The 16,617-nt window shown below is 43.0% G+C and overlaps 1 protein-coding gene across 1 annotated transcript in view; it reads left to right on the top strand.

The window, feature by feature from the left end:
• The window catches only part of DNAH1 (dynein axonemal heavy chain 1), an 827,745-nt gene that overhangs the window by 466,333 nt on the left and 344,795 nt on the right, over positions 1-16,617 (top strand). Inside the window, exon 37 of the mRNA XM_069206595.1 lies at positions 8,876-9,053. Coding sequence (XP_069062696.1) covers positions 8,876-9,053 — 178 coding nt within the window. The remainder of the gene's footprint in view (positions 1-8,875; positions 9,054-16,617) is intronic.

The following is a 16,617-nucleotide window of genomic DNA, read 5'->3' as shown; positions in this document are numbered from 1 at the left end:
TATTGGTTGAAAATTGCTTAGAATATTTGGATCAGTATTTGGCTTCTACAATATTGAAAGCAAAAGACCCTGTTTCCAACTCTTAGGAACCGTCGCAGACTCCAATGAAGTCTTCATGATCTTATTCAAAATGGGATTGACAGATGTGGAGACTCACTTTAAGATGTCTGGGGGACATTGATACAGAAGGGAGAAGGATTTGCATTTGGCAAGTTCTTTAGTTGAGTCGTCAAGAGATATTGGATTAAATACTGACAATAAATAACCAGAAGGCAAGTTTCTGGCATCAAGATTATCAATTAGGCTTTGACTTAAAAGCTGAGTATAATATCTTTGGATTTTCTTAAAAAATATGTCTGAAAGATCATCACATAAGTTGGCCGAAGGAGTACATTTATTCTCTAAGGCAGTAGGAGAAAGAAAAGAACTGATGATTTTAAAGAGTTCCTGGGACATATTAGATGCAGACAAAATTATGGAGGAAATATAGTCACTGTGAGCCTTGCAAACCTTGGAAGGAATTTTTCTGGAAATCTCATGTCTCATTGTTTAAAAAAATGTAAAGATAGTCTTTGAGTTGAGCAGGAGCTGCTAGCCTTCTGAGGAAAAATGTAATTCTTCTTAAATGCCCTTTGATAAGCACTTTATCTGTGCAAATAATGAAAATAATGTATTCACCGTCACATAAGGAAGCAGAAACTGGCCTAGAGGAGACATGTGAGAATATTACCTCCAATAACTATAGGGAAATGAATTGTGGTAAAATGAGACATTTGTGGAAGACACAAGTACATCTGAATAAAATCTCAAAAGTGGGTAAATGCATTAAAGATTATCTAGGACCCAGAAAACAGGTGGGGATGTTTAGTGTTTATGAATGTAGTGAAGATACCCTCCCATGTCAGTACCTCACTGCCCACAGCCAATCACTGATTGATAGAAGTGCCCAAAACCACCATATTTCAGGTAATTCATATTTTGTTTTTCCCATATGAAGCTGATAATGCCATTGCACAAACAGGCTGAGGCAGTGGATGGCACAAATGAGACTTGATGAGATCTGACATTGGGGCAGCATCTAATAAGCTAGCTTTCATGTTCCTTGATCTGATTGTAGAAGTTTTTCATTTCTAACATGCATGTCTAACAATTTGGGGTAAACCCTGTCCCATACCACATGCCAGAAAAACAATTCTCATTGCATTACTTGTATAGCCAAATTTCCTGTTAGAAGGCATTGATCACATAATGACAGACATGTTTCAGTCTGACATTACTGGCCTGCAATTTTGAATGAGTGCTGTCAATTCCATCCTTCATATCACTCTTAGGTGTTTCCAGTGTGACGGGCACATCTGCCCATGCCTAAACGTTATAAACCTCAGGGATATAGAAATATCTAGCACTAGTTTTTCTCAATGCAGTTGCATAATCACAGAAATAATGAATTTCACAATCTGGGTTTTAATGTACTTCTCACTTAGGTGACAGCTGTGACATAAGTCTCTAGAGAGGGGTGCATGCGGAGACCTTGTGCACAGAGGACATCCATGTTATCTTCAGTGTATAGGAGCTCAGTGCAGTAAGATTGCTTGTCGAAAAGCAAGATATTAAAAGCAAACTCATAAAACAAGTACAGTGTATTATCTAACACTAGGAAAAAAACAAGTTATTTGATCCTGTCCTAGAAAGTCCAGGCCTTCTTGACATGAGCCCTACAGGAAACTATCTAGGTAAGAGTGGAATTACTTTCAGGATATGGGCAAGAAGAGAGTGAATGTTTAAGGGATAGCACAGTTAGTCGAAGCTGCATCAAAAGCACCGGTCCAAGAATGTTTTAAATAATGGTCCTGCTGCAGAATACATAAAATGCCAATACTAAAAGTCCAGATACCTGACTCTATGCCATCTCCAGAATACTTATATTTGGAAAATCCCAAAAGGCTGTGACCAATAAACATTTTCATGCTGTCATTACGTCACATGGCATCATTCATATTTCATGTGGACTGAATGGGGTGTCATAGAGCACACCACCCAAAAAATGTAATTCCATTTTCTGGGCACAGTTGTGAGGACATCAAGAAGCACTTGGTGTCATGCCTATGGGTTCCAGTGATCATGAAAATTTACACATACTTGTTTTCTGTGTTTCTTTCCTGCGTTTTTGTAGTGTCTGCACCAAGAGTGAGTTAAATTCAGATGTAGGGAGGTGATGTATAAAGCCAAAATGCGTAACCACTGCTGAAGTACTTGGGTATCATTCATGACACTGTGAAGTGCACTGTGTGCCTCAGTAGTGTCATGATTTTCCTCTTTTGAGGGAGAGAAAATGAATGGCTTCTTAGACAGACTTGCCTTCAGAGGGCCAAGAGTTCCCTGTGAGTTTGGAATAGGGCCATTCTGATAGAGACTTCTAGCTGCAGTTCCTCACCCTTTGAATATTCCCCAGGAGCCAGTCTGGATCCACAGTACTTCTGCATGCCAGAAGGTGGCATCTTGCAGCTCCACACTGATGCCTTTTCGTTCTGGAAATTCTGTGTGGGGCCAATAAAGATGACATGCGATGACATTAGTTCCTTTCTTTAGGCTCCTTGAGATGCGGATCCCGAGTTCCTTCTCATCTCTCAGAGATATTTACCTACATTTTTCTTTATTTCTACAGTGTACAAGTAATGTTTCCTTAAAACAACAGGTATTAAGCCCTGTTGGGACTGTCTCAAACAAATGTTTGGGACAGATCCCCATTAAGTGTGTCTGTGGTGCCTGAGGTTGAGACATGACTCCAAGGTATGCAGAGACTGCGTGTCAATGAACTCAAAGGCCATCAGGGTGCACAAGGCAAAACTCTACGTTGTCAAAAGACTCTCCTCCTTGACCATTTCAAGTCCAACTTAATGTCCAAACTTCGCTCTCTGTTCTTTTCCTGTTGCTGGAGTATCAGAGCCGCTACAGAGGTTTGTCTTCATTGTGCTCCAGGTCATTAGGTAAGCGTAAAAACCAGAGAATGTCCCTGCAGGATTCAGCCCCCCTCCGCATCATTAATATTCACTTAACCAGACACTAGGTTGGCACCACCTTTCTTAATCTCTCTCCTGAAGTGGCCGACTTCAGAGCCGATTCTGCAGCAGTTTCTGGAGCATTCACCCATGCTGCATCAGATCAAAGCGTTCTGCCCACCATGCTCTGGCTCTTTAGATTTCTGCTGACACCCTCTGGTGCTCCTTCAGGCCTCAATGAGCAGAGAGGCCTTCCACCTGGGATACCATGGCCTGGTTTTTCCTTGGTGTCTTCTGGACCCTGCACCCTTATCTTATCTTCGCCTCTTGTTCCAACTTACCTGCTGGTACCACAGCCCACTCCGGCCCCGGGTATGTCAAGGCTGACTTCGCTGCCTGAAACTGCGCCCCAGATTGTCCTTTCCGATGCCAGTCCAATCTCGGCTGACATCATGCTTAAATCTGCCTGAGGCACTTTTTCCTTGGCTTGAACTACAGCCTACACAACATTCACTCCATTCCCTCTTTGGGACTGACTCTGATAGTGGTTATGACCGGGTGATAAGTTTGTGTTCCCCTACCAAGATGACAACTGGTACTAGGACTTACAGGAGGACAGAGGCCTTGATACCTCTCCAGAGACAGGTCTGTTTTCTCTCTGTGGGTCAGCCAAAAATAAATCCAATTTCTATGCAATGGTAGTGCGTAGTGTGGAAAAAGTACTTGACCTCCAGCTCCCCACCTTGGAGGTAAAATGCTAATGTCTGGATGCAAGCCCATTCTGCCCCTTAACGAGTCACTGATGGATAAATCATTGTTGGTTGGACCAAACCTTGCTCTGGTCCTCCCAGTCTACAGACAGATTGTCAGATGCCATCAACCATCTGCAAGCAATCCAGCTTTTCTTTGGCAGTACCACTCGCCACAAAGCCTTGCAGTGCAGGCTTCTACCAGCTGTTCTAATACCAACACATTTCCCACCACTACTCCTGATAGGGATTCTAAGCAAGTGGAATGTTTGGCAAATGTGTCTTTTCTTCTACCAGCTTGGCTCTCTGTTCTGTTAACCCCAGCTGTTTGTTGGGACAATATTCACATGTCTTTTCAGATTTGGGGACCCAAGATCTTCACCTTGTCCTTTCTCAGGCGATCCAAGATGGCTGTGATGCTGCCAAGTCCACGATTCTGTATGGCTTGGGCACCAATGATTCCATCAGATGGGCCATAGTTACCAGTGTTGCCATTTGCGGTCATTTGCTGCCATATGATCAACTGAATTTGTCCAGTCCTCCTTAATGGACATGCCCTTTAATGGAACTCACCTGTTCAGAGAGAAAGATGTTTCTGCTCTTGAGTGCTTTATAGAAAGCAGGATACTGCTTGCTCTATAAGCCTTTCCACAACAGTTTCACCACTCCTTTGGCCGAGGCACCCCTTACAACCAAACTATCCAACCCCTACAGGAATTCCAGCAGTATTGCGATAGAAGCTGTGGTGCCCACTGCCCGGCAGCCAAGGTCAGGGCACCCCACAGCCCACCCTCCATGGCACCCCCTGTCAATCCTATTTAGTGCAGCCTTTCAGGGGTACAGCTACCTGGTGGGAGGCAGAATACACCAATTCTTATAGGGCTTGCAGGAGATCATATCGGGAAGGTTGGTCCTAAAGATTGTTTGCAAGGGATATACCTTGTCCTTTCTCTGTTTTCCACCATACCTTCCACTGCTCCCTTAGCGATGGAGGGAGGACCTTTTCTCATTTTTTTGTGGCAGGAAGTGCAAACCTTTTTGCCAAAGGGGCTGTTGTGAGGGTGTTTGTGCCAGAAGTAGGGCATGGTTATCATTCCGCTACTTTCTGGTGCCCAAGAAAGACAGAGGTCCTCAGCCTATTCTAGACCTGCTCCCTCTCAGCGCATTCCTCCAGGTGGAATTCAAAATACTTATTCTGTCCCACTCAGTCTCTATGCTGGAGACTGGATTATAGTGTTTGACCTGTAGGACGCCTATTTCCATATTCCTGCCCTCCTTGTCAGTATATTGGTGCTACTTGCAGTTCGTGGTGGAAGAGGAGAGTATTCAGTTCGCTATGCTTTTGGTCTAACCAGTCCCCCTTGGGTGTTCACAAAAGTAATGGCAGTGTTGGCAGCTCACCTTCAGAGGTCAGAGGTGCCAGTCTTTCCCTACCTCAACAACTGACTGTTGGAGGTGGGCTAACCCCAGTCGGTCATCAACCACCTCCAGACTACAACAAATCTCCTGTCATCTTGAGGTTTACTATCTATGTACTGAAGTAAAAAAATCAAGACCATCTACGACAGTTTGAACAAGGACAACCTATGCGCAGAACCCCCTCTACCAAAACCCAACACCAACAAACCAACAATCACAACCTGGACCCCCCTCACCACCAAAGATACTCTGAGAACAATGATGTCCATACACTCCGGGGCCCTCACGGATCTGTGACCCCACCACATTTTCAACAGAGCTGCAGACACCATCGACCCCAAGCTCCGCCTCACCATCAACAGCTCACTAGCTGGCGCCACCTTCCCCGACAACTGGAAACGTGCTGAGATCAACCCCCTCCTCAAGAAACCCTCAGCAGATCCTACCTACCTCAAAAACTTCAGGCCCATCCCCCTACTCCCTTTCCTGCGAAAGTCATTGAAAAAGCCAACTTGCCACGTTTTTAGAAGACCACAACATCCTCAACATCTCTCAATCCGGATTGAGGAAAAACCATCACACCAAAACAGCCCTCCTTGCCGCAACAGACAACATCCGCTCCCTGCTGGACAAGGGAGAGATGGCAGCACTCATCCTGCTAGACCTCTTGGCGGCCTTCGACACAGTCTCCCATCACACCCTGATATGAGGACTCCACAAAGCCGGCATCAGAGATAAGGCCCTCGACTGGATCCAATCCTTCCTCTCCGGCAGAACTCAACGAGTGAGACTCGCCCCCTTCCTCTCTCTCAGCCCCACGCTGTTTAACATCTACATGGCCCGGTAGCAACCATTGTCAGAAGCTACAAGATCAACATCATCTCCTACACAGACAACACCCAACTCATCCTTTACCTCTCCAACGAACCCAACAAAGCCAAACACAACTTCCACAAGGCATGGAAGCAGTCGCCAACTGGATGAGAAACAGCTGCCTTCAGCTCAATGCAAACAAGACAGAAGTACTCATCGTAGGTCCTCAACTCAACACGTGGAACGACTCCTGGAGGCCACCCATCCTCGGAAACCCGCCCACCCCCACCAGCCAAGCCCACAACCTCTGGATCATCCTGGACTCCAATCTAAGCATGAACCATCAAATCAACTCAATCACCTCATTCTGCTTCCGCACCCTCTGCCTCCTACGCAAGTCCATCAAATGGATCCCCTTGAACATAGAAAGACCTCATCACCAGCACACTGGACTATGGCAACGCACTCTACGCCGGAATCAACAAGAAACTCATCTGCAAACTGCAAAACATCCAGAGCGCCGCCACCAGACTGGTCCTCGACCTACCTTGACACTGCCACATCCCGCAACACCTGTGTACACTGCACTAGCTTCCCATAGAGAAAAGAATCACCTTCAAGATCCTCACCCACCCACACAAAGCCCTCCACAATACCGGACCAGCCTAACCGAACCAGCGACTCAACCTCCACATACCCCACAGGACCCTACGCTCAGCCCAGTTCTCTTTCGCAGAAGTACACCGCATCAGGAAAACCAGAACAGGATGACGCTCCTTTTCCTACCTCACAGCCACCGCCTGGCATGCCCTTCCTCTCCACATCAGACAAACCACCTCCCTCCTCACCTTCATGAAGGCACTGAATACATGGCTTTTTTAAGAACCACCGGTGAACAATACACTTTCCACCACCCCCCCAGCGCCTTGAGACCCTAACGGGAGAGTAGTTGCGCTTTACAAGCATTGATTGATTGATTGATTGATTGAGGTCACTCCTGACTGCTTCTCAGATGCTCCCCTTCATCGTAGCCATTTTGGACACAGTTCAGTTTCATACCTTTCTCCTGGGAAAGAGAGTCGAGGACATTCAGGCTATGATACAGATCTTTCAGCTTCAACCCTAGCTTTCAGTGATGTTGACTCTGAAGCTGCTGGGACTGATGTCCTCCTGCATTCTTCTGGTCAAGCACACTAGATGGGATATGCAGGCTCTACAATGGCATCTGAAGTCTCAGTGGGCCCAACATCAAGGGAAACTCTAACCATGTTCAGATTTCCGAGGAGACTGTGAAAGATCTGCATTGGTGAGTACTGGACTGCGATTGGGTCAGTGGCAGGCACTTCTCCCTTCCCCACCCAGTGGTGACTGATGCATCGCTACTTGGTTGGGCTGGGTTCTGCCCCCAGGCCTTGACAATCTCCAACTTCATGCTTGGAGATTGAGTGGTGAAGGCTGAACACCTTCGAGCTTCCTCTGGAGGTGATACATGCTATCTTGTCAGCAAGACATCCCTCAGTAAAAACTGCTTACACCAGTTGTTGGGAAAAGTGTGACTTTTTTGTGGAACATGCCACATTGATCCACTCCAGGCCAAGTTATCTGACGTTCTTTTTTTTTTTCTATCTCTTGTGCAGCATGGCTTTGCTTTGTGAACAGTTAAGGGTTATTGTTCGGCCCTTTCTGACTTCTGAAGGTTACCAGATCATCCTTCATTGTTTAAGTCACTGGTTGTGATGCGATGTTTGAAAGGACTGCAGCACATTTCCCCCTTTTTGTTTTGTCGTGCCCCAGTGGATCCTTATTATGGCCCTGACTTATCTGATGTGTACTCCGATCGAGCTGCTTCACAGCTGCCCTTTATGGCTTCTAATTATCAAGACTGTGTTCCTCATTGCCATTACCTTGGCACAGGGTGTGAGTGAGCGTTGGGCTCTGTGTCAATCCACCATACACTTTCTTCTTCCCAGAAAAAACTTGTTCTGCAGACTCAGGAGTACTTATTGCTGAAACTTGTGAAGCCAGTGTTCTATGCTTTGCCTCACCCCTCTAAAGAGGAGGGGCGATTTCATCACTTGGATCCCAAGAGAGCACTGAGCTTCTAAACAGATTGTACCAATGACCATGGGGTGGACAATCAGCTGTTTGTGTGATTTTATATATATATTTTATATATTATTTTCACAAGGTGAGAAGTCTGCAGCTAGAAGTCTGTATCAGAACAAATATCTGAACTTCGGTAATGCTCTTTCTGGTAGAGTCTCTATCTCGCTGTAGATAACTCACCAATCCTAACATCCTCCCTGTTTCATGGTTGGCCTCTATCGGTTAATAAGATTGACCAAGTCTAGGAACTAGCACACTGCCTACCAATTTGTTTTAGGGCTCTGCATCTGGGAGACAATTTTGAAAGCAACTGACACCAGCTCTTCCTAAAAGAGCATTACCTAAGGTAAGCAACTTATTCTTCCCTTCACAGAGGGGCCTGGATTTCTGTCTTGGTCTTACCGTGGGACCAGTGCAAAAAAGGAATGAGATGATGTATAGGCACCATAACAAGTTCTCACCAATTCTCAGAAAAATAAAGGGATAGAGGTCTTCTTGTACACAGTGTGGCCAACAACTTGAGTCTGTCCTGATTAAGCTGTATGAAAAATACCTAAGAAATTATCCTGTACTGTTAAAGTAAGATGAAGGAAACGTGTTTGAGGTCCGTGGCTATGGAGATGATGATAGGTTTTAGGTTCAGTGCCTGGGTGTGAATGAAAGAGAGCATTACATTACGTTTTTCTTATCTAAATAACATACATTTTATAATATTTTCTACACTACTTTACAGTAAGTGCCCATCAATACTGGGTCGCTAATCCATCCCCCTGTTGACTTGTTTGACAGGACTGATGGCATCCTTTCCTCACTCATTCGTGGAGGGGCCGCTACTGCAGACGATGATAAGAAGTGGTACATGTTTGATGGACCAGTAGATGCAGTATGGATTGAAAATATGAATACAGTACTGGATGATAACAAGAAGTTGTGCCTTAGCTCTGGAGAGATCATCAAACTGACAGAGGTGAGAGACACCCAGTTTATCTGAACTATTCTTATCTCCTTCTTCCCAGCACATATAAAACCCTCCCAAAGCTTTTTGAACTCAGAGAAAGCTAGCAAGTCACGCAGCATGAGAATGTATTTACTATCACATCCTACAGTTCAATTTATCACTTCCTTTCAGCACCCCTCACAATTAATCTACACCAATTAGGATGTATCTGCTCTCTGCGCAACACCATCATTCCGTCCCCTAATTGCTCCATTCATATCATCATTGTTGTCAAACTTTGACCTCCATTTCGTTTTCAGCATTTCTCCACTTTAAATATTATTTTCAAATCTCCACATGCATCACATATGCAAAATTATTATTCTCTCTCACTTTTACCAAATTGATTTGCTAACCGAATGGGCTGCCTGCTTTAAACAGAATTAACCTTATTATCACTCTATTGCTTCATTTCCTCCCACCTCCCGGACACAACTTAGAAGGCTGGAAAGATATTTTCTTCTTGGTGACCAGAGCTCAAGGGCTCAGTAATTTATATTTATTAAGCATGTATGGCCAGATGTACAAAAGTGTTTTGCGGTCTGAAACACTCCAATTTAATGTTTGAGACTGGAAAAAATGTTTTCTCCAATGTAAGAAACCCATTTTAGGAGTCACACTGTTATCAACTGCTAAATTTGAAAGGGGTATCTTGTGGGTGTCACGTCAAAAATTGCATGATTCCAGCCACAAACCTTTCAAAAATAAGTGACTCCCAAGTTGGGCTGGTACCTTTTTTGAAAAAGTGAAGGGGTCCTCTTTGGACCCCTCCCACTTTGTGAAGTGAAGTGAAACCTTTAGTGTGAGTAGGCAGGAGACTGGAGGACCACTGCCATCTCTCTCTGAAACTTTGAAAAACAAAACATTTTTTAAACAGTCCTATTTCCTTTGCGAAACGAGGCTGCTTTAAAATAAAAAGGTTATTTTATTCAAATGAAGTTACAGACACAGGGGGTCATTATGATTTCGGCGGACGGAAGTCCAAATGGTCAGGTGGCTGCCAGTGCAGCTGCCTTCACGCAGGCCCCATTAAGAGTTTCTCACTTGGTCAATCTGCGGAAACGCTGTTTCCTCCCGCTACTGCCATATAAAAGCTGGTGGAGAAGGGGGTCGTAATCTCTAGGAGGGCACTGCTTGCAGTGCTGTGTGGCGGATTAGGACCGCCACAACCGCCAGTCCCTCCAGTGGAGGAGAACTGGTGGTGCTGGCAGTCCCATCGCTGCACAACCGCCACAGTCATAATGTGGTGGTCAGAAGGCCGCCAAAGTGGTCGCACCACTGCTTTGGCAGCGGTCAAGGGTCGTAATGGCCCCCATAGTATTCTGCTGATCCTTGCCGGCCACATGCCCTCTCATAATGACCTAATAAATATTATTAAAGTGAGTTGAATTCTGACTCACTCCGAATCCTTATTCCCCTTTTTGCGACCTAAAGAAATTAGTTCATCCGGCCCTTACTGGATATCTGTATGCAATAAAGATGTGCAACCCAATCAAAGGTACGCATCAATAGAGTCATCAATAATTCTGGTATTTACGTCCACAAGGTGTTTATTCATGTAACTTTTTTGTATAGGTATTTCCTTTTCTCCTGAAAAACTGCCGGTATAGAAAACTATTTTTACTGGATCTGAAGGGAGGAGCGATTTAGTCATTACAAGTTCCCCACTTTAGTAAATTTTAAACAGCCAAAACTGAGTATTATTCTGTCAAATGGCAATGCACAAATGTTAATATGCTTTGTTGCCTTGGCTCTCTCATGCTTTTGCCTCCTTATACAGAAACGGTGACGGCATTAAATGTTGGAGAGTGGGCCTTATGTAACCCATCGCCACAAAGTGATCATCCTCTTCACAGAGTAGGGAATGCTCTGCAACAGGGAAAGAACACCAAACTAAGAAGCCCAGATGTAACCGATATAGAAGGTGTAATGAGTTTTAAAGATTAATTTATAGCTGGGCAGTTATGGGGCCCTGGCTTATCTACTCAGCTCAGGGCTCCCCATCTCTTGTAGAGGCGGGGTAATACTGTTTCATATGGAACAGTAACAACTGGCTACTTCTGGAAAAACCCTCACTGGTACTGGATTACTAGCTGAAATGGATTTGAAAGGCTCAGCCTACCTGGAACATTAAGTAAGCCTTTATATTTTCCTGTCCATTATACTGGGAAAATTAAAAAAATGTCCCCTATGCACTGAGCAAAAACTCCCCTGGAGGCTCTGAATCCCTAAAGACAACCATCTTTCTGACAGTTTGTCATTTAAAAAAATGGCAACTGACCCGCCATTCCATCATGGCATGTACCACCAGCTAGCATAGTTTTGTTTTTAACAAAACTGCTCTGCGATTGGCAATGGGAAGAGTTTCACAAAACAAAGTTGCCTAACCAGCGACAATTCTAGATTTGGGGTTGAGAAGGAAGCACCTATACCGCCCAAGCTGTCTAACCACTAAACTGCAGTACAAATGATGTCATCAACACTTGTCGAGCCAGTATGTAGAAATGTCCACAACATTTTTCTTTGAAGGAAAAGGACATACTGGTAGCTGGAATAGTTAGCATTGAAGAGCGATTTGGTAGACGGGAAACACATACGGGTGCAAGGTTTAGTGTGGGCTCACCCTAGTGGTCAAATCATCAAGGATCAGAAAGAATGATTATGTTTAGCTAATGTTGCAAAAAATTCCAACTGTTCCTGATTTTTTCGTATATTGTTATTTTAACATTTGAATTTGGAACACTTTGACTATCTTAAAGTATAATTTGAAGTGGTCAATGGAGGTGTCACTGTAGTCTTAGCTGCGGCAAAAATGGACTACAGGCACATATTTTAAAGTATGTTCAAAAACTTGTAACACCACTGGTCTTTTAACCTGAACGTTCATTAAGAACACCAGAGATACTAAAAAAAACTCTGTGAATCAGAGAACTGTGCCAAAACTAGGAGAAAGTAACCCACAAGGGCATTGTAATCTTGATTCCTCAGGCTATTTCAGAACTGACGTAATCCTTTTCTCTGTTTTCTTCTTTCTTTTCTTCTTCTTCTTCTGGCTTTGCTCAAAGAAGAGGCAGAAGAATATCTAGAAGCAAGGTGTCATTCTAATCAAGTTGCCATTTTGATTTGGGAGCTGTGCTAGATATGATTTGAGTAATTCTAATGTGGTACAGTGTGTTTTCATGTTGTCCAGTACTACAACACCAGTCCCATGTATTGAAGAACTGGGACCAGGCCTTGGAGAAATCAAGCAAGCACAACCTCCAAAATTAGGCATTTAGCCTGAGGACTGTGTTCTTATGTGGGAATGGTCTATGGAGGTAAATCAAACCTAGGATGCCACATGCCTCATTGGTTGTGTTCCAGAGCATGAGTATCCCTTCTTACTACCATTCAGACAGATCCAGGCATGAACAGGCCATGCACTACAGCAGGACTTTTATTCCCAAGGTACTTTTAAATGCATTTGCTAGAACCTAGAACATGGAGGCAATGGATAATCTTGAATCAGTGATTGTGCCTGTTACCTATCTCCTTTTAACTAAATAAGACAGTTTTCATCTATCTATCCACAGTCTCCTTTTGGTACCAGTCTCTTCTTGGACATTCTGAGAAGCCATTTTTGCTGTGGCCTCTGATGTATTCCATCTCACACAACCAAGAAGTTACAGAATGCTGGGTCCCTGTATGAGAGGACACACCTTGTAGGGGTCAGCCTCATTGAACTGCCTGCCAAATGTAATCCACTACTTTGAGCCCATTACAGTTGGGGGGCATACATTCAGGATTCAATCATGATTAAAAAGAGATCAAAGGCACACAATCCAGAAAGCTAGAACAGCAGAAGAGCAAAATGGTACTGCCCAAAAAGGGGGAACATAAGAGAAACTAATCCCTGCATCCTTCCTCAGTTGCAAAAAGAAAGGGCTTGGGTGTGGTTTTTAAAACCCGAGTAAGACGTGGCGCTTACATAGATGCGCACCAGTTGCTCCAAATTCTTATAGAGGCTCTTCCTTGTTCTGTTTGCCAGTAATATGGAACATCAGAAGCAGGAGAACAGAATAATAATTATTAGTGCAGCGTAATAGCATCAGACAGCACTGGATGTAGAGAGATAGGGTGGAGTGAAGTGGTTGAGGGACAAGCTAGAGAGGAGAGGTAGAAGGAAATGAAATGGTATTGGGGGGCTGGATGTGGTGATGTTTGAAGGTATAGCAAGAATGTTATATAGCAGGAAAAGAGAGTGATGGGGAAAAATGAGGAGTGGGGGAATGGAATAATCTGACTGTTGAAAATGCACACTTTGTATGTACGAATAGTATAAAAATTAGTTAGATTTGCAGTATATCCTTGTTTGAACCAGTGTTCTTATTTTCTTGTAATTATTTTCATTGTTCAATAATTAATTCATTTTGGAATTACATAGTTCACTTGGTGGCTTAATGTACTTAACACATATTCATCTTAAAGGCATGCTGTTTGGGTTCAGTTATTATTATGTTTCTTAATACTGACAAATTATTGTTCTGTACTGAAACTTTCTCCAGGAACTCAGACCGACTTCCTCTTGGGCATGCAAAACCCTCTATTGAACATCCTGATATAAACATGCCAGGTAGGAGGCAGGCAATTCCTCCGATTACTATCAATGATCTCAAGTGACTCTTAACCAGTGGGTACTAAATTTTATCAAGGATAGGTATTTAAAAAATGTCCTTTAGTCCTTATTTGATGTCCTTCAAGAATAAAGCTATTGCTATATTGCCTGAGTAATATTAGATCTTCATCTAGGAGAAATCCAGTTAGCGAGAAGAATGAAAGGGGCATGGAGTGTTACTGCAGGTACTGTTTCCCAAATAGACCAAGGCATCAATTGCATTAAATTTGTCTAGTGAAGTCTTTCCCAGGGTTAAGGTAGATTGTATAGTGGAAGCAATGCAGATTAGGAGCTTGATGATATCTGTAGAGCTTCATTGTGCTTTTTCCATATGCCTATTAAGGAAGAGCTTTGCCTGTTCCTCAGAATACCCATCAGATCATCAGTATGAGTACAACTGTTTGCCATCTGGGCTGACCTAATCTCAGTTTCATGAATATTTCTTTTAGCGTTGGGGTTCAATGTTCACCAACATGTTCAAGCATCCCCTTATTTTGAACACTCGTGTTCAAGACCCTCTCCCTTAGTACTCACTCAGATAACCATCTTGTAGTTTGCTATTCCCTTAATAGTTTGGAATTGTTGATTAACCAAGCCCAACTAATCGTCATACATGGATTTCATTTTATATGATTCATCAAAGAGTCATGTATAGATTGGTAGTTTCCACCTCTGGACCAGATGGATTCCTCGAAATCTGTAGAAGAGCATTTTTCCATCTTTCCTTTGACTGCGGTTTAGCGGTTTCAGTACATCTTTGTAGTTCAGATGGCCCAGCTTTCGATGCAGGAGCTGCAATGCAATTTTTATGGTGATCTTTCGGCTCACAACTGAAAAGATTAAGATTGTCTGCCAGGATTTAGAAATTCTTTTTGAATGGTCTGTAGGTATCTGTCACTTGAATTGAGGGTCCTTTCAAGCTCAGATTCTTGCAATAACACTAACCATTAAACATTTTTGGTATGGCTGTTAAATGTACTGTGTGAACTATAGAGCTTGTGCTCTTAAATTGATTCAGGTCAGCGACCTTCTCATTAGTCTCCTAGGGCTCAGTATCTTTTGTCTATGCCTTCTGTCTTTTCTACCTCTCCTTAGAAGGAATATTGTTAAAGTCCTATCGTACAGCAATACTATAGTTTTGTCTCCAAGAAACTATAGGGGTTTAGTCTGACCCTCCCTACAACCTAAAAAATCAGAGGCCAGTTGATGAGAACATTTTCCAGTAGCATCCCACCTTGGATGGAAGAGAAATGAATACAGCAGAATTCCTCAGCAGATTACATCAGTCTTAACACAAGGTGAAGTTCAGTTTGGAAATTCTTTTAGCTGTGTTCACATGCTAAGACAAACCTGTGATATTTGAGAAGCTATTCTTCTAGATTGGTTGGAGATATTCCATTATGCATTGCTCTTGTTTCCTCAGTTCATGAAGCTATTTTAAGATTTAAAAATACTCCCTAGTTTTCACCTCGACAAATAGAGATCACAGAACGACTGCTCATTATGAAGAACACGTTTTATTTCATTCTGGTGTTCAAGGTCTGGTAGTACAGCAGGGAGGGCTGAAATTTCACCCATCACTTTTGTTTCGGAATTTGAGAGCATAGCTCCTGAAAAACTAGTATACACGTTTGGGTATATGGGAGCAAAGTGACTGTGTGCAGTAAGGAAGGATTCTTTCAGGACGTAGTTAAAAACAAATGACTCAATTGTAATCAGTGATTATTGTAGATACATTTAAATCCTACATAGGCATATTCAAATGACAAAAACACTTGAACAAACCAGTTATGACAACCTGCTTTCATCAACATGTTTCCGCAACTTTTTCACCCTCACTGGAACTTGAACTCCAAGGATTTGCTCTTACATATACACAAGCCGTGTGAGCCAAAAGCATCTGGTGGCCAATCCTCCTACTTAATAGACAGCTTTTTGGTAGAGATCAGCTCTGCCAGAAGAAATGGAGAACTTGAAGTTTCAGAAGAATGTAAATCTTTTTTTTTAGCCCAGACTGCATGCATCTGTGACTCTGTACACTTTGCTTTATCTAGGTGTCTTTAGAATATTTACAATTTACCTGAAAAGTTAAACCACATTCAGACTTTTGGAACAGCTGCTTGTCATAAATTGTGGTTTTATTCTGTACATCAAACCTGGATGAAGTCTCTGTTGCCAAGTGTATATTTCTTCCATTGCCAAAGCCTATCCTATGAAAGGTGTTCAGGCTCCACAGAGACTCCACCATACCGTAGGCAGTAGTGTTCCTCTTCCAGAGTCACATTCACATAGAAGATATCTGACAAGTTGCAATGTGGATGCAGCTTTCAAAAAAGGCACTTGGTTCTGTGCAGCATACTGGCTTGTAAACTGGTCAGGCATTTGCTGTCTTCTCTCTGACTGTTAAAACGTATGGAATAAAAACAAATCTAGCTTTCACATTAAGAATTTTTCAATTCTATTAAGGACACGGAGGCGAGGATTATGCTTCTCTTTCCATGCTCTTTATTTTAACAGCAGCCAATGAAAACCATGGAAAACAAAAAACTACATATCCCACATACCGATATGTCACGTGATAACCATAGAGGAGGATGCCTATAAAGTGTTGCTTCACACCCAAACACTCCTCTTTTTTTGTCCAGAATTCGCAACAGATAAAGTCATAGTCTTAACATGAAATCCTGCAAAAGCAATCCTGGAAAAAGGTGAACTGGATAATGAAAAAGATGAATCCAACTCATCTGGAAAAACTTGAAACGGTGACAGAGCGGACCGAAATTACTTCTCGTCATTTCCTAGGAAAAAGAAAATTCAGACCATTAAAAACTGAACATCATAAAATGATACTTATATCTACTACCAAATAGGGTGGGGTAG

The sequence above is a fragment of the Pleurodeles waltl genome, chromosome 9 (genome assembly GCF_031143425.1).
Source record: "Pleurodeles waltl isolate 20211129_DDA chromosome 9, aPleWal1.hap1.20221129, whole genome shotgun sequence".
In the NCBI taxonomy this organism is placed as follows: domain Eukaryota; kingdom Metazoa; phylum Chordata; class Amphibia; order Caudata; family Salamandridae; genus Pleurodeles; species Pleurodeles waltl.
The sequence above is the reverse complement of the archived record's forward strand: the minus strand, read 5'-3'. Positions and strand labels throughout refer to the sequence as shown.